The sequence below is a fragment of the Cydia amplana genome, chromosome 17 (genome assembly GCF_948474715.1).
Source record: "Cydia amplana chromosome 17, ilCydAmpl1.1, whole genome shotgun sequence".
NCBI classification, from domain to species: domain Eukaryota; kingdom Metazoa; phylum Arthropoda; class Insecta; order Lepidoptera; family Tortricidae; genus Cydia; species Cydia amplana.
In genome coordinates, this window is record NC_086085.1 from 15,844,822 (window position 1) to 15,869,001 (window position 24,180).

Here is a 24,180-nt window from a genome sequence, read left to right on the forward strand (position 1 = left end):
ATTATGTATGTTAGTCGATATATTTAAGATTTACAACTTAACAAACTAAAGCCTGACCAGTAATATATGATCATTGTCAAGAGGGCGCTGTTATTCTCATGTATAGGGATACAGTTCAGGTATAGTATGAAAAAATTAGTTCCAGTGAAATTCCGCAACATGGCGCGTGATCATATATTCCTGGTCAAACTTTGCATACGATTTTATTTCATATTTTATTTATTTAATCATAATGGACAGATTAAAATAATGACAATAAACTTCTACTAAGATCCGATATTTCTAGTGTTATAATACCTAAGTAAAATTATACAGATAGATCAAAATATATGTAATTTATTTTCATTTCAGCTCTTATTGGCTTAACATTAAGGTCTAATTTGAAAATACAGTTCAGTACCTTACCTTAGTAGCCTACAGTCTTATGATACAAAATCAAGGTATAAAACTTATTAGGTATTTTTATCTTATTTTATTTTTTTATAAATTTTGTCTACGATTAGACAAATGCATTTATTATCACAAGATATATTCCCAGTCCTAAAATAGCAATGGCTCCTTTCATTTTCAACTTTTTAAGAACTTCAAAAAATATTCTCTAAAATACGTATTCTACAGCACAACACACTTTGCTAAGTAGCTTAGAACTTACAGTAATAACATATACTAATCTATGCATAGAACTTCAGAGCTTATCAACATATTTTGACCTTTTTAACCACCATCACAGAAACCACTTTTATCCACTGAACAATAATAACTAGCAAAAATTGTTACAAACACATAATAAATGTGAAACTTACAAATACAGTGAGCTTGAAACCATGCTTGACTTTAACAAATCTGAGAAGTGTAAACATTCATTTAGTCAATTAGGTACATACTTAAACTTCGTGGTAAACTATGTATTTATATTATGTTTAATTTTCTCTGTTTGTTGTGTACTTGTGTATGTTATAGTTTATCACGAATAAATGCGATGATTATGATTATAAATAAAAACAGCAGTTACAAATAAAATAGTTATAGTCTTAATTATGAGCCTAGTGATACATATACATGTATGTACAACATTAATGTACTTTTGTTCTTAATATTTTTTTTATATCTCAAGGCCAAGAAAAAGATAAATGATCAAACATAATTTAAATTGTTAAACAAATACAATTTTCTATATAAAAATATACAGTGTAATTGACTACAATTGCCAAGGGACCTCAAATAAATCAAACCAAAATTCTATGTTAAGATAATTCAGTTGTCATTCAACAAGTAAATACATAAAAAAATCAAACTAAGAATTTATCGAAACATTTTCTTAATTACATTTTTATATTCTTTATTAATGGTGCTCATCTTAGGTTCTATCAGCAGAGCTTTCTGCTGCGCTGCCTTGTCATTAGGGTCCAGTTTGAGCACTTGCTGGATGTCCAGCCACGCTTCCTCATACTTCTGTAGGCCATAGTTGGCTACGGCCCGGCGGTACAGAGCTTTAATGTTGTCCTTGTCGTACTTGAGGGTGCAGGTGCAGAGGTCCAAGGCTGCCTGGTACTCCTCATAGTGGAGCTGGCAGTGTGTGAGGTTGTTGAGCAGTTTTATCTGCAAGTTAAAATTAAGTTGAATAATTTATATCAGAAATCTGAATAAATTCCCTAGATATTTAATTTGCCCTAGTCTAAGAATAATATTTAGTTTATCACAAATTACTGGTATGCCTACACTTTTTATTTATTTTATTTAGGATAATTTTCAGCTTTTTGTTATAGCCTGCACCTTATAGAAATAAAGCAAGTTACAAAGTTACAAAGCGTGCTAACGTCTAAGGATAAATTTATGCTTGTACTTTCACTGTGGGGAAACAACAAAAATTAAAATGATACGGACCTTGGTATCGACCATTTCCTTAACCGTAGCCTCATCAATCTTCTCCGGATCAATGGGTTCTATGGCCACAAGCATCTTCAGTGCCTTGTTGAAGCGACGGAAGGCGTCCGCGATCCTTTTGTGCTTCACCAGCTCTACTCCACGCGCCTTGTGATGCAGAGCCGCCTCGTACAGCCGATCCCAACTCCAATCTGCCACTAGCATCTCATCCATAGCTTCCAACAACTCTATCTTACAACTTATCTCCTTTACAAGCTCCCCTTTAGCATCTTTATACACTATTTTAGCCGTACACGTCTCGCCGCGGCACATACGCTGTAGAATCAACTCGAAATCTTTATCAATGAAAGAGTCCGAGTCACCGATTAGAACTATACCATCGAAGCTTTTACTGAACACCCGGCTCTCGGGCTCTATCTCGCAGTCTCCAGCTGCGTTGGTGCAGGTAACGTCGCTGAGCCGGACCTTGCAGCGCGCGTCTTCGTACGGCACGACGTTGTAGTCGCCCGGCTTCTCGAGCTGTTTTGTTATGACCCGGTCGGGCCGTTCATCCACTATCTCCAGCTCATTCATGTTAATGGCACTTAAAGTCAGGAATTATACTTAAAGTTAATATGAATAATTCGCGTTTAAAAGTATTTTATGAAAACAAACACCACACTGCACTCCAAGTGCATATGTCATTCGTGACACTGACATTCATCTGTGTTGTTCCGAAATCAAATACTTCACTATAATCTATAATTTTAATGCCAAGACAATCATTATCACTTGGTGCATTGTTTTTCCATAATTAGTATGAAATTAGTAAGAACAAAATAAATCTTTTTTATAAATGATGCAGCAATCGTCTAACCAATAAAAAATCTTTTGTGTAGATAAAAGTATCAGAACGATTTCTAAAACGTATCTGACAGAAAAATACATCTCTTGTACATTCATAGCATTCCAGTTTACTCATACACCCGTCTATATTTTGGTAGGAATAAAATATTGAAAATTAAAAAAATCCTACATAAACTCTTAATTATATTTCTCACAATATTCTTGTTATTACATTAATCAGCAAGAATAGTACTAAAAATACTAAACAGAGGAAACCAAAGAGGAAACTGTGTGATTTCCTTATTTTACTGCTCACTTATCTTCTTCCACTCTCTCCACATGCTCTCCACATATACTTACTTTACTCTTTGCTCTCCACTGATCTCTCAAAAACGTCAAAAACAGCTGACATTCTCGGCATATTCTTCTCGGGGATTCAAATTTATAATTATGAACGAAGCAAAATGATTAAAATTAATAATACATTATAGTAAAATAATTCCAAAACTATTATTACTTACGTAAAATAAATTATTGCTGTAGATATCTATTATATTCTCGTTGTGTTATTAAATATTGGCTCAAAAATAGATTGATATAAATTTTAAGTGGCATTGTTTAAAGGTAAGTGAAAGTGTTATTCAAACAATTATTCTTTAATATTCCATACATTACGGTTTGATGCAACTGACCTTCTCCCAGTAACAACTTAGATATCGAGGTCAAATTATTGTTGAGGTTAAAACCATTTTTAAAAGTAGGTCTTTTAAAAATGCTTTCAAAAGCGCAATGGGACAAAGACATAATATTTTAAGAATTCAGAGAGTTTAGCTTGCTCGCCTATTGGCCCAGCACTGATTAAGGGTTCCTTGGCCCTACCTAAGAATAAAATGTCTTCAGCCACTTCAAGACTTAAATTTTTTTTAAAGTTTACATGTTATTTTGACCACATTTCAAAATGAAACTTTATATATTGTATAATAACACTTGCTTTAATTTATGTTAATCCATTGATAGTTTTTTATTACAGATTGTATTAATATGCCATTACCAATGTCCACATTATTTAATCTTAACTAAACAAAACCTTATTTTAAAAACGTGGTCCATCAACGGTTAGCATAGAGTCTGTTAGTACAAGTACAGTCAGGTATCCAGGATTATATAGATAGTGATGGCCAAAGTAACTAAATATATTGGTACACATCCTTATTTCTAGGGTACAAAGGTGTGCTACAATATCTTTGGTCACTTCGACTGTCACTATCCATTTGATGCTGACTGTACCTCAAGTTGATGTGTATGTGTGTTTCAGAAACAATGTCCCTGACCCTACTGAAGCATGCGTGGCGCAATGTGGTGAAAACCAACCAGCTCAGCCTCACCTCCGTACACTCCAGGGCGCTCTCATCCAGCCGTGAGTTCTATTTATAACCCAATACTAATAAATATTTAATCAATCTGCATGAAGACTATTTTAACTCGGCACCTCAAGCCATAAACTAATTTGTGTAGTTGGTATAAAAACAAAAAACTATACTCATCCTTTTCTTTTGGGTGCTAGTACTAGTGTAAGACAAAGATAGTATGATTCTCTCTGTATTATGTTTAAAATGAGAAAGTCCTTTGACAAACTATACAACCTAGTTTTTCCTGAGATAACTTGTAAAGTGGGCAAAGGAGATGTATACACCATGAAGCTTTGTTGATGCCAGCTAGCATTTCATTAGTGGATTGACAAATGGTAGCCACCCAAATAAGTATAAGTAGTATAAGTACACAATATTTATTATTGGCCAATAAAATATACATATATTTTGTTATTTTCGAATGGCTTTACTCTTATATAAGCTAATAAGCTTGAAATATCAAACTTAAATCTTAAGACAAAAAAACAGCGTGAAAATGGAGTCACATAGACATAGGTTTTTATTGTGCAGTTTTTTTTTGTAGCCTACTCTTTCGTCCTTGTTTTGAAAGGATTTTCTTCCTTTAGACCTATTGGTTGGAATTTTCTGGAATGAGTTCCCCTTGTGACTTTTACATCTCCAGCTCATGAACCAATATTATATGAGCCAATATTTTGATAAATTAACAAATTTGACATGTTTGCACATAGGTATAGTATACATATGTATAGTAGTCTCACTTATCATCTTCCTCACGTTATCCCGGCATTTTGCCACGGCTCATGGGAGCCTGGGGTCCGCTTGGCAACTCATCCCAGTAATTGTCGTGGGCACTAGTTGTTACGAAAGCGACTGCCATCTGACTAGGGATTGCAAATATTCGAAACTTTCAGGTATTCGAATATTCGACTTTTTCTGACGATATATTCGAATATTCGAATAATTATTCGAATATTATACAAAATAAGAAAATTTTAATAACAATAAAAATTAATAATTACTTAATAATAATTTTATTTAAAATAAGAAAAGGAACGAGAAATCGGTTTATTATCGTTTTATTTAAAAGCTTTTTTCACATATTGCTAAAACTAATGAAATCTACTTAATTGACTAGATTTTAACATCCTACTATGAGATGCCCACATTTTATAAAAACAAGTAAAACGCCAAAATTAGACGTATTCAATATTTCTAGATAAAACTTATTATAAATGCGTCGTTGCGTGAAAATATAACTTTAACCATCCAAACACCTAGGTATGTAAGATTTTTTTTATTAGGCAATTATTTTTCGATTTAAATTAACTTGTAGTCACTCAGAGGCCTGTAAAAAGACCTTTAATTTCATTGTATTTTGAATCTTTATTGACTTTATTTGTTTTGACAAGTTTTTATTCCTATAATGGTCGGCTAATTATATAATATTGGAATATTTAAGGGAAAAAGTTAGTTGACTACTGGGTGGATTATTCGTCAGCTAAAGGTGCATGGTTAGATTACCTAGTCGGGCAGGTTTGGTATGATCAAATTTGAGAATTGCGATAAGTGGCAAGGTTTAGACTTCAAAAATTCGCTTAACGTGCGCTTGTACTGAATAAACAGAATGACCCTTTAACTTAATACTTACGCACCGTAAAGATAACATACTTTTTGATTTAGTTTTCTTTCAAATTTAGTTAGGTTTCACTGTATTCACGAAGTCTATCGAGAGGAATACAGTAAAAATATTATTTCCTTCGTATTTGGGTACCTACCATTCCTCATTCACTGTAAATACCCGGAAAACACACAGAAACTGTAACTACAGCGGATAAAATAGATTTTTTATAGTAATAAAAAATATTCGAATATTCGAAACCTGAGCGGCCGAATATTCGAATATCAAAACGGTCGAATATTCGACAAATTCGAATATTCGAATATTCGAATTGCAAGCCCTACATCTGACCTTCCAACCCCGAGGGTAAACTAGGCCCGTATTGGGATTAGTCCGGTTTCCTTACGATGTTTTCCTTCACCGAAAAGCGACTGGTAAATATCAAATGATATTTCGTACATAAGTTCCGAAAAACTTATCGGTACGAGCCGGGGTTCGAACCCGCGACCTCCAGATTGCAAGTCGCACGCTCTTACCGCTAGGCCACCAGCGCTTATAGTAGACAGTAACAGTAACAGTAAAAAAAAAAAACAAATCTTAGGTATAGCAGTTTAAAAATGACCTTTTAAGGCAGTGTATCTTTTTGTATAGTCTCAGAAACAACAAAGTCGTCAACAACGAGCAATGACCAGCTGACGACGCGGCTGCAGGCGGCGGTGACCGCGGGCGCCGTGCTCGCGGCCGTGCAGGCCTCGCCCTCCGCCACCGCGCAGCACATGCTGCAGGCGCTGCGCTGCCTCTTCCTGCTGCACCGGGCCGGCAAGTGAGTCCCTCCAGCGGCCGTAGGTCTCGCAAGCGCTACACAGTACACTGCCTATTCCTCATACACATGCTGCAGGCGCTGCGCTGCCTGTTCCTGCTGCACCGGGCCGGCAAGTGAGTCCCTCCAGCGGCCGTAGGCCTCGCAAGCGCTACACAGTACACTGCCTATTCCTCATACACATGCTGCAGGCGCTGCGCTGCCTGTTCCTGCTGCACCGGGCCGGCAAGTGAGTCCCTCCAGCGGCCGTAGGTCTCGCAAGCGCTACACAGTACACTGCCTATTCCTCATACACATGCTGCAGGCGCTGCGCTGCCTGTTCCTGCTGCACCGGGCCGGCAAGTGAGTCCATCCAGCGGATGTAGGCCTCGCAAGCGCTGCACAGTACACTGCCTATTCCTCATACACATGCTGCAGGCGCTGCGCTGCCTGTTCCTGCTGCACCGGGCCGGCAAGTGAGTCCCTCCAGCGGCCGTAGGCCTCGCAAGCGCTACACAGTACACTGCCTATTCCTCATACACATGCTGCAGGCGCTGCGCTGCCTGTTCCTGCTGCACCGGGCCGGCAAGTGAGTCCCTCCAGCGGCCGTAGGTCTCGCAAGCGCTACACAGTACACTGCCTATTCCTCATACACATGCTGCAGGCGCTGCGCTGCCTGTTCCTGCTGCACCGGGCCGGCAAGTGAGTCCATCCAGCGGATGTAGGCCTCGCAAGCGCTGCACAGTACACTGCCTATTCCTCATACACATGCTGCAGGCGCTGCGCTGCCTGTTCCTGCTGCACCGGGCCGGCAAGTGAGTCCCTCCAGCGGCCGTAGGTCTCGCAAGCGCTACACAGTACACTGCCTATTCCTCATACACATGCTGCAGGCGCTGCGCTGCCTGTTCCTGCTGCACCGGGCCGGCAAGTGAGTCCCTCCAGCGGCCGTAGGTCTCGCAAGCGCTACACAGTACACTGCCTATTCCTCATACACATGCTGCAGGCGCTGCACTGCCTGTTCCTGCTGCACCGGGCCGGCAAGTGAGTCCATCCAGCGGATGTAGGCCTCGCAAGCGCTGCACAGTACACTGCCTATTCCTCATACACGTGCTGCAGGCGCTGCGCTGCCTGTTCCTGCTGCACCGGGCCGGCAAGTGAGTCCATCCAGCGGATGTAGGCCTCGCAAGCGCTACACAGTACACTGCCTATTCCTCATACACATGCTGCAGGCGCTGCGCTGCCTGTTCCTGCTGCACCGGGCCGGCAAGTGAGTCCATCCAGCGGATGTAGGCCTCGCAAGCGCTGCACAGTACACTGCCTATTCCTCATACACATGCTGCAGGCGCTGCGCTGCCTGTTCCTGCTGCACCGGGCCGGCAAGTGAGTCCATCCAGCGGATGTAGGCCTCGCAAGCGCTGCACAGTACACTGCCTATTCCTCATACACATGCTGCAGGCGCTGCGCTGCCTGTTCCTGCTGCACCGGGCCGGCAAGTGAGTCCCTCCAGCGGCCGTAGGTCTCGCAAGCGCTACACAGTACACTGCCTATTCCTCATACACATGCTGCAGGCGCTGCGCTGCCTGTTCCTGCTGCACCGGGCCGGCAAGTGAGTCCCTCCAGCGGCCGTAGGTCTCGCAAGCGCTACACAGTACACTGCCTATTCCTCATACACATGCTGCAGGCGCTGCGCTGCCTGTTCCTGCTGCACCGGGCCGGCAAGTGAGTCCCTCCAGCGGCCGTAGGTCTCGCAAGCGCTACACAGTACACTGCCTATTCCTCATACACATGCTGCAGGCGCTGCGCTGCCTGTTCCTGCTGCACCGGGCCGGCAAGTGAGTCCCTCCAGCGGCCGTAGGCCTCGCAAGCGCTACACAGTACACTGCCTATTCCTCATACACATGCTGCAGGCGCTGCGCTGCCTGTTCCTGCTGCACCGGGCCGGCAAGTGAGTCCCTCCAGCGGCCGTAGGTCTCGCAAGCGCTACACAGTACACTGCCTATTCCTCATACACATGCTGCAGGCGCTGCGCTGCCTGTTCCTGCTGCACCGGGCTGGCAAGTGAGTCCATCCAGCGGATGTAGGCCTCGCAAGCGCTGCACAGTACACTGCCTATTCCTCATACACATGCTGCAGGCGCTGCGCTGCCTGTTCCTGCTGCACCGGGCCGGCAAGTGAGTCCCTCCAGCGGCCGTAGGCCTCGCAAGCGCTACACAGTACACTGCCTATTCCTCATACACATGCTGCAGGCGCTGCGCTGCCTGTTCCTGCTGCACCGGGCCGGCAAGTGAGTCCCTCCAGCGGCCGTAGGTCTCGCAAGCGCTACACAGTACACTGCCTATTCCTCATACACATGCTGCAGGCGCTGCGCTGCCTGTTCCTGCTGCACCGGGCCGGCAAGTGAGTCCATCCAGCGGATGTAGGCCTCGCAAGCGCTGCACAGTACACTGCCTATTCCTCATACACATGCTGCAGGCGCTGCGCTGCCTGTTCCTGCTGCACCGGGCCGGCAAGTGAGTCCCTCCAGCGGCCGTAGGTCTCGCAAGCGCTACACAGTACACTGCCTATTCCTCATACACATGCTGCAGGCGCTGCGCTGCCTGTTCCTGCTGCACCGGGCCGGCAAGTGAGTCCCTCCAGCGGCCGTAGGTCTCGCAAGCGCTACACAGTACACTGCCTATTCCTCATACACATGCTGCAGGCGCTGCGCTGCCTGTTCCTGCTGCACCGGGCCGGCAAGTGAGTCCATCCAGCGGATGTAGGCCTCGCAAGCGCTGCACAGTACACTGCCTATTCCTCATACACGTGCTGCAGGCGCTGCGCTGCCTGTTCCTGCTGCACCGGGCCGGCAAGTGAGTCCATCCAGCGGATGTAGGCCTCGCAAGCGCTACACAGTACACTGCCTATTCCTCATACACATGCTGCAGGCGCTGCGCTGCCTGTTCCTGCTGCACCGGGCCGGCAAGTGAGTCCATCCAGCGGATGTAGGCCTCGCAAGCGCTGCACAGTACACTGCCTATTCCTCATACACATGCTGCAGGCGCTGCGCTGCCTGTTCCTGCTGCACCGGGCCGGCAAGTGAGTCCATCCAGCGGATGTAGGCCTCGCAAGCGCTGCACAGTACACTGCCTATTCCTCATACACATGCTGCAGGCGCTGCGCTGCCTGTTCCTGCTGCACCGGGCCGGCAAGTGAGTCCCTCCAGCGGCCGTAGGTCTCGCAAGCGCTACACAGTACACTGCCTATTCCTCATACACATGCTGCAGGCGCTGCGCTGCCTGTTCCTGCTGCACCGGGCCGGCAAGTGAGTCCATCCAGCGGATGTAGGCCTCGCAAGCGCTGCACAGTACACTGCCTATTCCTCATACACATGCTGCAGGCGCTGCGCTGCCTGTTCCTGCTGCACCGGGCCGGCAAGTAAGTCCATCCAGCGGATGTAGGTCTCGCAAGCGCTACACAGTACACTGCCTATTCCTCATACACGTGGCTGGCGAGTCACTCAAGTCAGTTAATATCTTGACAAAATGCCGCTGTTTTTGCAGAACACTATCAGGTTCATAGACCAATTTTGACATTTTACGAAAAAGTACAATAGTCACTATTCCATTCAGGTCGTATTTTGACCTAATTTCAAATCTAGTACAGTCGCCATCAGATATATCGAAGCGGCCAAGGTGCTCACAAATATCCGAACACGCCTCTATTGCCAAGGCGTTAGAGTGCTTGTTCAGATATTTTTGATCACCTTGGCCGCTCCGATATATCTGATGGCGACTGTACCTAACATTAGTTGCCATCAAAGAGGAACAGTTATAAGTGTAAGGTCTGAGTGGACGCTCGAGTTGGGCGTGCAGCGGGGCGGGGCGTGCGGCGTGCATGTTAAACAAATGCAAGCGTATAGGAGCGGCCTTAGTGCACGTTACTCAAATTACTCCTGGCCCCGACGCCACGCTGCACGCCCCGCCGAACGCTCCGCTCCGAGCGTCCATACAGGCCTTACACTAAGTCTAAACTAAAACTATGTATAATATGTTCCCTCCCCCTCAGGTTCGAGAAGGAACCAGAAGAATTAATAAAAGACCCGGGCTTCAGCGTCCTCTGCCAGAATTTCAAAAAGCACGCGCGCGCCCTCGAACTTAACGAGGCGATAGAAGCTACCAAAGTCCTCTCCTACCTCAAAGTCCCCGTAGACTCGCTCATAGTCCAAACCATGCTGCAACTCATACGTTGCAACATAAACAATTTAAACCTACGACAGATCATGTTCCTAGACTTCATACTTAGTCAATATGACACTAAGAATCATTTAGTTGACGCGCTGAAGCTGGCGCTTCCGTTAGCTTTCCAAGTACACCTTTCTTTGGAGATGGATAATGAGGACTTGCCGCTGCTCCGTGACATGTTGTTTTACTGCTGTGCGCACGAGTTGCCTGATCGGTGCATAAACAACGTGGTCACGGGGCTATTGTTACATGATCAGAGCATAGACGCGCAGGCGGCCAAGTCGATTATATGGTCTCTCTGCGACGTCAACTGCACCGAAGAATTGTTCCCGACCAGAGTTCAGGTACGTATAATATATTTTTCACCTCAGCAGCTCGAACAAGGGTACTTTGATTCTTAAAAACAGTGAGCAAAATGCGATTTTGCTCACTGAGTGAGACAAAATGACATTCAAGTGACCTTTATAGTCAAATGTCATTTCAACATGCGGGGTCTAATAAAAGTTCGAAATACTTGGGTTCTATTATCTCTGTCCCTTTCACACTTTTAGCAAAAAGAAACAGACAAAAAAAAGTTAAAACGACATTCAACAGTATATTCACGGTTTATAATAGACCCCCGAAAAACTTCAGACCGCATCGTTCCAAACCACGTACGAGTATGAATTCTTAATAATTAATAAATAAAAATAAAGTTTAAGATTTTATAAAAACTGATAAAATACTATATTTTAGGTTTTTTATTGTATAATTAAAATAACGAACTCAAAAAATACACAGATCATCACGCAAAATTAATTATTTTACTTTTAAGAATTTCTACCATAGTTGACAAATAGTACGTATCCGCAATTCGGACCGTATCTTACAAAGATTTTTTTTACAAAAAAAAGTTGTCGATTGAAGTGTCAGTTAATGTTTGTTATTTCTATATTATTTTAATGGAATTTATTATTACGTTTTGTTTTTGTGTTCCATTGCGGTAATTAAACTTAATTGTTTGTATATCTTAAGAAAACCTGAGTGCAGGTATTAAGTGATGAAGAAGGATTACATTTTTCAAGTTGTCTAATAGGTATGTTCTCACTGCGCTGAGGTGAAAAATGTTGTGTACTACACGAGATCAAAGTTATTTACATCTCGTGCGCTTTTGCGTCCCTTACTACGCTCAAGATTCTAAATTAGATTATTATAGAATCTTTCGCTTGCACGGGACTCAAAATAAGCACTCGAAGAAATATCAGACTTTGATCACTTGTTGTACAAATAACTAATGTTCGTACATGAGTATTTTTATTAAACAAAGGAACAACAAAAGGCATTAAGCAGCGCAATATATTTTAGTTACAATTAAACGAAGTATATGGCACTGTAAAAACCTATGGCTCGGCTCAGCGCCATTTACTTCAACACTAGGTCCTGGAGCAGAGATCCAAGTTAACACTGAACGTTATAGGAAAGTTCGAAATCATCCATGGCAGTAACACTTAACAGATTTTTGATGGACCTTATCTTGTCGCAATAAGGTTCAGAATTTGTCAGTTAACTATATGCAAGATTTTACGGCTACTGTATACATTTCAGCTTCTCCACATCTGCTTCGACATCCTAAGTCAGTCCCTAAACCGCCTGTCCTACGACGAGGTCCTGCGCACGGCGGCGCGCCTCAAGGGCCGAATACTAGAGAAACACCCCGAATATTACCACGAACACCTCATGGATGCCATCGCGAACTACGTGGTGGACCATAACGTGCCCTTCGAGAAGGGGCTGCTTATAGCCAGGGTGCTGTCGAGGATTGTAAGTAAGAATAAGAATAAGAATAATTTATTAAGAAAACCTTATTGCTAATGTTACATTATGCGTGAATTTTTACATATTACGTACATTGTTACGTGCGCCTGAACTAGGAATATAATCCTGTATCTCAGGCAAAGAGATAATATACTTTAATGATCAATATAGCAAATTAAAATCATGAACAAGAGACATAAATAGGTATTGAGATATCTTACACTTTGTAACCAAGTATTGCTGTGTCAGTGTCTATAGTATACAATTTATAAAGTAGGGCGATCGTGTTTATTTTATTATTGCATTGTTATTAGTTTACCTTAAAAATAGTTACTTACGAGGTATGAATTACATTTGATAGGTTTACGGTTAGTAGGGCAAATTAAACATAAGGTACCTATTGGTTAGTAAATAAAGCACTTATTGATGACAATTTAATACAATCATTAATTACTTAAGTATGAAAAACATTATCCATCTATACGTCGATCGCAAATGATAATAACTACAAACCAACTAGAACAAATAATGTTTTAGCATGTACTTAGAGCATATTTTAGCCCTCCCCATAATCAATAGAGTTGATGTAACGTCGTTCGGCCATTTTCCTGACGGGACAGTCAGGGTCCCCAGTTATATGAGCATTGGGTTTTTTGAAGAGACTGCATGATGCGCATTTGGGATATTCTTCTTTAAGCACACAATCCTTGTCCGAGTGCCCAGGATTACTGCAATGTCCACAGGTGAATTCTGGTTGTTTGCATGTTTTGGCAGCATGGCCGTAAAAATGGCACTTGAAGCACCTTGTAACAGTTGTGAAGTCTCTGACAGGACACGATGACCAGTTGATGAAGGCTCGGTTCTGAGATATGAGGGCTCGTCGTATATAGGCTGGAACTTCTATCACGTAGTTACAGGTCTCTGCATCTTTCTTACCCGACTTATGGCTTAATTTGATAGACGCTAAGAAATTTTCTCGAGTTAGGTCTTGAAACTTGTCGGCTATATTCTGTTCGTATAGACAACTGTAGACCTCTTGTTCCCGTAGAGCCGATGGTACGCCTACTATTACGACTCTGGGTCTGCGCTTGAAGGGTTCATCGATGGTGAAATTCGGGGATGAGTTTTTAAATGTCAATTTCAATTTTTCTATGTCGTCCTTAGTGTCAGTGCTGATGATTACACCGCCATTTTTTACTTTACGCAGCGCTCTTACGTGCAGTTTCATTTCTTCAGGATTAATAATTTTTTGTACTAGGTTTTTCGTCTCCTCGCTTGACTTCGTCTGATCTTTAGGATAAATTGCGACTGAGCTCAAATTATTAGGACGAATTTCGTTTTTGTTACTGGTTTTTACCATATCCGCAAAAGAAAGTGCGTGTGTGGCCGGTCTGTTAGTGTTAGTATCGATACTGTCCTTGAGGGCTCGGAAACTGTCTGATAGGTCTTGTTTTTCTTGAAGCGTCTGAAGAGTACAGTGGTTAACGAGTGCCTTTGCTTTAAGGCCTTGGTAAAGAACTGCCAAGTTTGCGGAACCGTGGGAAACCTTTCGGCAAAGATTGTGGATCCTGAGTTTTTGGTCGGAGTTTAATTTGCCTTCCGTCGATATGCTGCAGATTTCACTAAGAGATTTATCTATGGTGCTCATCCAGTTCTGAATCTCTGATGTTGGGACCGGATCGAGGTCGTTTGCGCTCGTTGGTTGTGCATTTTCATTTCCGGTATTCGGTGGCACTGGTGTTGATGGCGGGGAACGCTGAATTTTGGAACTTCTGCCAAACGGGCTGTTATTAGCACTCATAATGAATAAAGTTGTTTAAACACTTTGACGTCATAACTACTTGCACTACACAAGCAAAGAACGTCGCATGACACAGTTTTTCAATATCGAGGTCAATGCATATTGCACACGATTTTAATTTGTATATTATTTAATTATAATTTCAACACGTCTGTTCGCATCGATAGTCGGATGAGTATATATATATAAGTAAAGTATAGTCGTAGATAATATTCACCTAACTCTATTAGACTTAGAGGAGATTTGTGTTATAGGTATTGCGTGGTGAAGTGATGTCACACACACAACAACACCATCATCAGTACATAGACAGGAAATTGTCAGTGTAATTTTATTAAACACTTCTCTCCAAAACATTTTACCTGTGTTTCTGTGATTTCATTTATTCGTCATTCATTTCATTCCTCTCTCTTCAAATTTCGTGACTTATACACGCAAGGACCATTAAGTTTTTTTTTATCTGTCATTAGGCCCACAGCCACCTCGGCCTGGTGGAGTACCTCTGCCAGCAGGTGGTGTCGAAGCCCACCACCCTCGAGAACGCGCGCACCAACATCCTGTTCGGGTTCATCAACTGCCTCTCCAACAACAACCACACGCCCGACGAGACACAGTGGGGAGAGATCAGGAGGCAGATCTCAAACAACCCCATACTGGACGCCAAGCACGCCGCGCTGCCGTGGGTCAAGGTACAGCATTATCAACATCCTGTTCGGGTTCATCAACTGCCTCTCCAACAACAACCACACGCCCGACGAACAACAGTGGGGAGAGATCAGGAGGCAGATCTCGAACAACCCCATACTGGACGCCAAGCACGCCGCGCTGCCGTGGGTCAAGGTACAGCATTATCAACATCCTGTTCGGGTTCATCAACTGCCTGTCCAACAACAACCACACGCCCGACGAGACACAGTGGGGAGAGATCAGGAGGCAGATCTCGAACAACCCCATACTGGACGCCAAGCACGCCGCGCTGCCGTGGGTCAAGGTACAACATTACCAACATCCTGCTCGTGGTCATCAACTGCCTGTCCAACAACAACCCCACACCCGACGAGACACAGTGGGGAGAGATCAGGAGGCAGATCTCGAACAACCCCATACTAGACGCCAAGCACGCCGCGCTGCCGTGGGTCAAGGTACAACATTATCAACATCCTGCTCGTGGTCATCAACTGCCTCTCCAACAACAACCACACGCCCGACGAGACACAGTGGGGAGAGATCAGGAGGCAGATCTCGAACAACCCCATACTGGACGCCAAGCACGCCGCGCTGCCGTGGGTCAAGGTACAACATTATCAACATCCTGCTCGTGGTCATCAACTGCCTGTCCAACAACAACCCCACACCCGACGAGACACAGTGGGGAGAGATCAGGAGGCAGATCTCGAACAACCCCATACTGGACGCTAAGCACGCCGCGCTACCGTGGGTCAAGGTACAACATTATCAACATCCTGTTCGGGTTCATCAACTGCCTGTCCAACAACAACCACACACCCGACGAGACACAGTGGGGAGAGATCAGGAGGCAGATCTCGAACAACCCCATACTGGACGCCAAGCACGCCGCGCTGCCGTGGGTCAAGGTACAACATTATCAACATCCTGCTCGTGGTCATCAACTGCCTGTCCAACAACAACCACACACCCGACGAGACACAGTGGGGAGAGATCAGGAGGCAGATCTCGAACAACCCCATACTGGACGCCAAGCACGCCGCGCTGCCGTGGGTCAAGGTACAACATTATCAACATCCTGCTCGTGGTCATCAACTGCCTGTCCAACAACAACCACACACCCGACGAGACACAGTGGGGAGAGATCAGGAGGCAGATCTCGAACAACCCCATACTGGACGCCAAGCACGCCGCGCTGCCGTGGGTCAAGGTACAACATTATCAACATCCTGCTCGTGGTCATCAACTGCCTCTCCAACAACAACCACACGCCCGACGAGACACAGTGGGGAGAGATCAGGAGGCAGATCTCGAACAACCCCATACTGGACGCCAAGCACGCCGCGCTGCCGTGGGTCAAGGTACAACATTACCAACATCCTGTTCGGGTTCATCAACTGCCTGTCCAACAATAACCACATGCCCTTGGTAAAATGTTTTAACATGACCCAACTTTCAAAGCCTTTTCTGTAACCCGACTTTCAAAGCGCGAGCTTAAGACGAAAGCCACGAAAGGGGACGACCGCTTCTCCATACAAACGTAGTGCCCATTTTCCTCTACGGATAATGTTCCAGCGGTTGTCCCGCGCTTTGTGTCGGGTTTAGCCCGATATTTTAGTACGGTCGGGCTTCACTCAGTTGTGCACACCAGATCCCCTGCTGCTACGCGAAAATGGTCTTATAAGAAAGGTCTTACTGTCTGTCTTAAAAACTGTAAACGCCAATCTTCATTAATTTGAAATTGAGGGAAGGCCCTCAATTTCAAATTAATGAAGATTGGCGTTTACAGTTTTTGGATAAACATACAGGGTGGGAGAAAAGGTCATTTTTGGCAAACTTTTTTTTTGATGGCATTCGATCCCATTCCTATCCAGGATCAAAAACTTGTATGTAGGGTTTGCAAGATCCGTCAATTTTTCGGATCCGGATATTTCGGATATTAAAATTTGACGGATCCGGATATCCGGATAATTCGGATAATACGGATCTGTATCAAGAAAGGTGACGAAATTTAGAACTTACATACAACGAACAGCTAGTAAAATGTAAAATGTTCATATTTTAGTTAATTACAATTATTAATAATTGTTATTATTATCTCAAAACGATATAAATAAGTATAATAAGATATTCAGTGTAGTCTTAATTAGGTATTCCTATTATTAATATTATGCATTTTTTTAGGAGGCCGTAGTCGATTTCTAACCGAAAACGCCAAAAATGAAGTAATTAAAGCAAATTTATTTCTATATATCTGCTCAGAAGAATTAATTCTAAAGGTGCCTAAAAACACCGCTTTAACTTCAGCGTTTTTTCTTAAATTTGCCATTATAAGCTCACAAAATAGAAAATGGAGAAAAAGTTACATTTATGTACTTTTATTATTTTATACCGGTGTGGTGTGATATAATTTATACTATTAAAAAACGTACTTCCTTTACCTTGGTAAAATAGCTATACCTTCAGTCGTTAGATTGAGAAAAATGGCTTAGAAAAAGTATCTAACTCATTTATTCAGTCCCCATTACAACAATCTTCCATTATAGGTATATATAAATCCAGTTAATTACTGCAAAATAATGTGAAATTACTACAAAAGTTTCGGGAAATTAAGAAATTTGGGCTACAGCTTCTTAATAACGAGAAAAAAATATCAATATTAGTTACTCAGTTAGCAGCACATCAAGCACATGTTATTTATGTTAACAGAAGACTGGGAACGGACACGATAACACAATAAAGTCACTGATAACAACACGCACAAGCGGCACAAGCACTAATGAAGTTCCAGGTAGACGACCCAAAGGCGACTGAGCGAAATCCTGATAACAATTACTTTAAAACATACAAATATTTACCCTTATTCCAGTCAGGAGGCATGCATAGGGTTTGAGATCCGGATATCCGGATATCCGAAATATCCGGATATCCGTCAAATCTAAGATCCGGATCCAACGTCTCATAGGATCCGGATATTTCGGATCTCACGGATCCGTTAAATATTGCATTGGTCGCGTTATTGGTACGCGATAACGTCATAAAATAAGTACAAATATTGCTTAAACTAAACAGTAGTAACAGTAAGTCTTAAAACGAGCTATCTGCATGCCTCCTGACTGGAATAAGGGTAAATATTTGTATGTTTTAAAGTAATTGTTATCAGGATTTCGCTCAGTCGCCTTTGGGTCGTCTACCTGGAACTTCATTAGTGCTTGTGCCGCTTGTGCGTGTTGTTATCAGTGACTTTATTGTGTTATCGTGTCCGTTCCCAGTCTTCTGTTAACATAAATAACATGTGCTTGATGTGCTGCTAACTGAGTAACTAATATTGATATTTTTTTCTCGTTATTAAGAAGCTGTAGCCCAAATTTCTTAATTTCCCGAAACTTTTGTAGTAATTTCACATTATTTTGCAGTAATTAACTGGATTTATATATACCTATAATGGAAGATTGTTGTAATGGGGACTGAATAAATGAGTTAGATACTTTTTCTAAGCCATTTTTCTCAATCTAACGACTGAAGGTATAGCTATTTTACCAAGGTAAAGGAAGTACGTTTTTTAATAGTATAAATTATATCACACCACACCGGTATAAAATAATAAAAGTACATAAATGTAACTTTTTCTCCATTTTCTATTTTGTGAGCTTATAATGGCAAATTTAAGAAAAAACGCTGAAGTTAAAGCGGTGTTTTTAGGCACCTTTAGAATTAATTCTTCTGAGCAGATATATAGAAATAAATTTGCTTTAATTACTTCATTTTTGGCGTTTTCGGTTAGAAATCGACTACGGCCTCCTAAAAAAATGCATAATATTAATAATAGGAATACCTAATTAAGACTACACTGAATATCTTATTATACTTATTTATATCGTTTTGAGATAATAATAACAATTATTAATAATTGTAATTAACTAAAATATGAACATTTTACATTTTACTAGCTGTTCGTTGTATGTAAGTTCTAAATTTCGTCACCTTTCTTGATACAGATCCGTATTATCCGAATTATCCGGATATCCGGATCCGTCAAATTTTAATATCCGAAATATCCGGATCCGAAAAATTGACGGATCTTGCAAACTCTAGGCATGCAGATAGCTCGTTTTAAGACTTACTGTTACTACTGTTTAGTTTAAGCAATATTTGTACTTATTTTATGACGTTATCGCGTACCAATAACGCGACCAATGCAATATTTAACGGATCCGTGAGATCCGAAATATCCGGATCCTATGAGACGTTGGATCCGGATCTTAGATTTGACGGATATCCGGATATTTCGGATATCCGGATATCCGGATCTCAAACCCTACTTGTATGGGACCAAAAAAAAAATTAATGGCTAGAAAAGTCACAAATCGAGGAAAACTTTTCCCATATGGCCATGGCGCTGGTTTTCAGGGTTTTTATAAGTTGCTATTAATTAGTGTGCTATTTTTGTGAAGGTGTGCCTAGAGCTGGCGTCGCTGGGGCACTACGAGGACCGGCTGCTGCGGCGCGTGTTCTCGCAGGAGTTCCTCGCCGAGTTCCTGAGCCGCCCCGACAGCACCCTCGACCACCTGCAGCTGCTGACGCTGCATGAAGCTGTACATGCGTTCCACAGCGAGGTAATTGTAACTAGTCAGCGAGGTAATATAAAAATAAAATAAAAATACGTTTTTCTACTTGTCGACTGTAATTCTTAAATTAAGATTTCGTATAGGTACCTAACTAAATTGAGTACTTTTAATGTATGGCTATGGACTCCCAACTCAACTATAATATTACGAAACGGTTTAGTCAACTATAATGAAATTGACCAATCACAGCTCGCCGCCGTCAAGAGGACGAAACAAAACCATAGCTCAAATTAATTGTTTAGTTAGGTTGTATAGTAGAAACAATTGCTACATAAGTCAGAAACGCGCATGTGGCACCCTTAATATAGCAACATCCATAGACTACGAAAACCACTTAGCGTTGCTTGTTAGTCTCCATAGGGTGGCCAAAATTGAGAGAAAAACTGTCTAAAAATTTAATTTAGAGCAGAGCAAGTACCAGGGCCTCATGAGTTACGAAAAGGTGTCGTTGACCAACCCGCCGGGGCGCGTACGAGTATGAAGGTATCGCGGCTGCTCGCGTATCTTGGCTCACTTGGCTGTATACTTTTGGTTTGTTTACCTATATGATTCTACTAGTTTAAAGCATTATTATTAACTCGTAGAAAAAGTATTGTATACAATAGTAATATTATCAAAAAGAGAGTTGTATGTCCTCAGGAGTATCAGTTGCCGGAGTACATTCTAGAGAAGGCGAAGAATCTGTACCCGACGCACGCTCTGTCGGAACAGCTGCAGAGGAACCTGGCGCACGCTGTCGGCGCGTCGGACGTGGTGGCTAGGAACGTGGTGCTGCCCGGCGGGATCGTGGCAGGTACCTCACCTGACTTGTGGCCCATTCTCAGGGTAGGACGTCCGAAGTGACGACTACGTACCTATCTAATAGGGAGTATTACTGCAATGTTTTGCCGCCAGAGTGCAGCACTAGCGACGTAAGTATACCATAGAGTAACTTATACATACTGTACCTTAAACTGTTTTTTGACAAGTTTTCACAGACAATCAAATATGTCATTAATACATCAAGGCGGTTGGTTTACAAAGGGTCTACTGGGAGACGCGAAATCGAAACTCAGTTGTTTGCCTTTTTATCGCTCGAATCTGCAAGAGTGTTAGAGAGGTTAGATAACAAAATTTAGACTCTCGTTTGCGATAGACCCTTAGATTGTGACTTATTATGGGAGTGGCGCCCCCTACGCAGACTTTCGCGTAATATTCTCTATTGAATTTTTGGACCGTAACTTACCAACAGGCTTTTAACCACATAAGTGTCAATTTAGTTTCAACCTTAGCAATTAGATTTAAGGTTCAAATTAGATTGGTTTGTAAAATGTGACTTTTCAGGAATATCTTTCCCATTGCAGATGTACTGATGTGTTTGCAAAACGGCTACCCCGTGTCGCTGCCGGCTACCGATGGCCACAAGGTGCCCATCGAGCAACTCAACTTGCCCGAAGGTAGTTTACCGTAAGTACCATCGTTCACATTTTTACAAACTTATTTTTGATTGATTTTGTATGTAAATTTATAAAGAAGTGGCATACTCTCGACTGATTGTAAGTAAACCTCATTAAAGCTTTGGATTCCTCCGAAAGCGGTGCCGTCTTATAGCGGCCGTCATATAGCGGCGGCAAAAAGACGGCCGTCCTTACGGTGACGACATGTGGAAAGTACCACGGCGTCATAACACGCCGTCAGCCACCAAGGCAAAGCGGCAAATTTGAAAAATGTAGGCGCGAAGGGATTTCGTCTCATAGAAAATTTGAATTTCGCGCCTTTTTCTACTGACAAGATTTGCTTGATCATCTATAATTTACTTGGAGGATGAAATATCATCAGAAGAGGAAAATAATCGTAGTACGGAATCATTTATTCAAATCTCGTGTCATTTATTCAAAATGGCGTCACCGCTATCTAATAAAACGTTCACGAAACTATCGACACCGTCATGACGGCCGTCATCCAAATCACCGCTTTTTTACGTTACGTTGACAATCAACGCCGTCTAGGAAACCGCGCCATCTTGTTTACATAGACAACGTTCTAGTGACGTCATTCACCGCTATATAGCGGCCGTCATATTACGGCACCGTTTTCGGAGGAATCCAAAGCTTTACTGGTCAAATCAAAGTGATCCAGGGGTCGGACAAAAAGTGCGGATGACGTAAAAATGACGTAATCTTGCACACAGGATGATGTTTGAGTTTGTATTTAAACTTCCGTGTGACATGTAGTAACAAAGTAGTATTAATGAAGTAACAAAATAATCGTAAATAAATCCATGGAATTAACATGACATTTTAGAGCGTTTTCTTATACATTAGTAAATATAAATTTTAGCTAAATATAATCGTGAAGATACAATAGCTAAACAATAACGAAGTCAATTTATTGTTCATCTGATTGACAATGTGTCAGTCAAAAACGTACTTACTCATTTCAAGTGGCGATATCGTTTAATAAAAAGGTTGATAAATGATAAGTGATAATTGTTCATGAAAATCAAAAATACTATTTGAAATCATCCTATAAGTGGTTTGACGTCATCCGCACTTTTTGTCCGACCCCTGGATCACTTTGATTTGACCAGTAAAGCTTTGTCTGACATCAGCCTGATGTCAAATTGGGCGTCGTTTAAACATCGATGTCTATAAAGGTCAATTTTTGTCATAGGTCTAAAAAACACTCAACACGATTTACAAATTTCTTCAATTTGTTCCAGGGTGTGCATCCTAATCTTCAACCAGGGCTGCTTCTCGCTGAACAGCAACCGTCTGCGCGGCACGTTCCGGCTGGTGCTGGACGCGGTGGAGCGCGGCGGGCGCGCCGCCGTGGCGCTGAGCGCGCGCGCGTGGCTGGCCGCGCCGGCGCACGAGCGCGCGCCCTACCTGCTGCGCGAGGTGGGCTACCGCTGCGCGGAGTGCGGCCTCAAGCTCACCGGCACGTGATGACCAATGATCATCCTTCACTTGTTGCTACACAATAAACTCTGTTCAAACTTGTTGTTGTTTTAATCAACCCTACCTGCTGCGCGAGGTGGGCTACCGCTGCGCGGAGTGCGGCCTCAAACTCGCCGGCACCTGAATACCAATGATCATCCTTCACTTGTTGCTAGACAATAAACTCTGTTCAAACTTGTTGTTGTTTTAATCAACCCTACCTGCTGCGCGAGGTGGGCTACCGCTGCGCGGAGTGCGGCCTCAAACTCGCCGGCACCTGAATACCAATGATCATCCTTCACTTGTTGCTAGACAATAAACTCTGTTCAAACTTGTTGTTGTTTTAATCAACCCTACCTGCTGCGCGAGGTGGGCTACCGCTGCGCGGAGTGCGGCCTCAAACTCACCGGCACGTGATGACCAATGATCATCCTTCACTTGTTGCTACACAATAAACTCTGTTCAAACTTGTTGTTGTTTTAATCAACCCTACCTGCTGCGCGAGGTGGGCTACCGCTGCGCGGAGTGCGGCCTCAAACTCACCGGCACCTGATCATCCTTCACTTGTTGCTAGACAATAAACTCTGTTCAAACTTGTTGTTGTTTTAATCAACCCTACCTGCTGCGCGAGGTGGGCTACCGCTGCGCGGAGTGCGGCCTCAAACTCACCGGCACCTGATCATCCTTCACTTGTTGCTAGACAATAAACTCTGTTCAAACTTGTTGTTGTTTTAATCAACCCTACCTGCTGCGCGAGGTGGGCTACCGCTGCGCGGAGTGCGGCCTCAAGCTCGCCGGCACGTGATCATCCTTCACGTAAATAAATATGTATACTGTAAATGTATGTACACCTGTAAAGTTTCGGTGTAACTAAATATGTAATTGTTATATTCCACCTGCAATGTAACCTGATTCTTACATACAATAAAGAACTTGAACTTGAACGTGTTGCTGGACAATAAACTTTGTTCAAACTTGTTGTTGTTTTAATCAAAGATAAACTATACGAGACGGACGGGGCCGCGACGCTCGTCGTACGACTAAAAAGTTATGCATGGCATGGTAGAAAAATACAGCAGTGCCGATTTGCCATTGACCATTCGCACATGGACAATATTTTATATGTTTTCCGAGCAAAACTCGGTCTCCCAGCCGGGCTAGCACATGATCGGCGCGACAGTATCTCGCGGCGAGATAGATTACCCGTCCCTCTTTTATTAACACAGAAAAAGACGGGTAGTCTATCTCGCCGCGAGATACTGTCGCCCCAATCATATGCTAGGGGTGCAGATATTACAAATATGAGTTTTATGAGACAGTCCTTTGACAAATTATAGAGTTAGACCAAGAAAAGTCTGCAGCGATTTTGATAGCCCACGCCTTGGAGGATATAATCAAACGGAGACGCCATGTCTGTAATTTTCTGTACAAAACAGTCTGCCGATTTTTGCGGGGGAGGGGAACGTCAAATGTATGCGTAACGTAAAAATAGCCATGTCAGATAAACGTCAGTCCATACATTGTGTATGACCGTTGGCCGCCTATTTTCGACAGAGGGGAAAGCCTGTTAATGGCTACTCCGTTTAGTTGTATCCTCCAAGGCCCACGCACTGCA

At 43.0% G+C, this 24,180-nt stretch overlaps 3 protein-coding genes across 3 annotated transcripts in view; 1 reads left to right on the forward strand and 2 right to left on the reverse strand.

The window, feature by feature from the left end:
- LOC134655883 (viral IAP-associated factor homolog) overlaps positions 1–24,180 on the reverse strand; it is a 219,548-nt gene that overhangs the window by 49,854 nt on the left and 145,514 nt on the right. The window lies entirely within an intron of this gene.
- Positions 1,302–2,539, reverse strand: LOC134656149 (uncharacterized). The gene is made up of 2 exons (XM_063511675.1): positions 1,885–2,539; positions 1,302–1,599 (listed from the first exon to the last, which is right to left on the reverse strand). Exons 1-2 carry the CDS (start codon positions 2,455–2,457, stop codon positions 1,303–1,305), a joined length of 870 nt encoding a protein of 289 aa, XP_063367745.1. The 5' UTR covers positions 2,458–2,539; the 3' UTR covers position 1,302.
- Positions 3,270–22,586, forward strand: LOC134655885 (uncharacterized). The gene is made up of 10 exons (XM_063511384.1): positions 3,270–3,332; positions 4,023–4,126; positions 6,370–6,541; positions 10,562–11,081; positions 12,322–12,537; positions 14,803–15,021; positions 19,474–19,635; positions 20,287–20,440; positions 20,991–21,093; positions 22,349–22,586. Exons 2-10 carry the CDS (start codon positions 4,030–4,032, stop codon positions 22,572–22,574), a joined length of 1,869 nt encoding a protein of 622 aa, XP_063367454.1. The 5' UTR covers positions 3,270–3,332; positions 4,023–4,029; the 3' UTR covers positions 22,575–22,586.

Bases quoted from the DNA above. Each gene is read 5' to 3' on its own strand.
- LOC134656149 (XM_063511675.1), bottom strand. From the start codon at position 2,457: ATGAATGAGCTGGAGATAGTGGATGAACGGCCCGACCGGGTCATAACA. The intron at 1,600-1,884 runs GTCCGTATCATT...TTTAACTTGCAG, and splicing joins AGGAAATGGTCGATACCAAG to ATAAAACTGCTCAACAACCT.
- LOC134655885 (XM_063511384.1), top strand. From the start codon at position 4,030: ATGTCCCTGACCCTACTGAAGCATGCGTGGCGCAATGTGGTGAAAACC. The intron at 6,542-10,561 runs GTGAGTCCCTCC...CCTCCCCCTCAG, and splicing joins CTGCTGCACCGGGCCGGCAA to GTTCGAGAAGGAACCAGAAG. The intron at 12,538-14,802 runs GTAAGTAAGAAT...ATCTGTCATTAG, and splicing joins CCAGGGTGCTGTCGAGGATT to GCCCACAGCCACCTCGGCCT.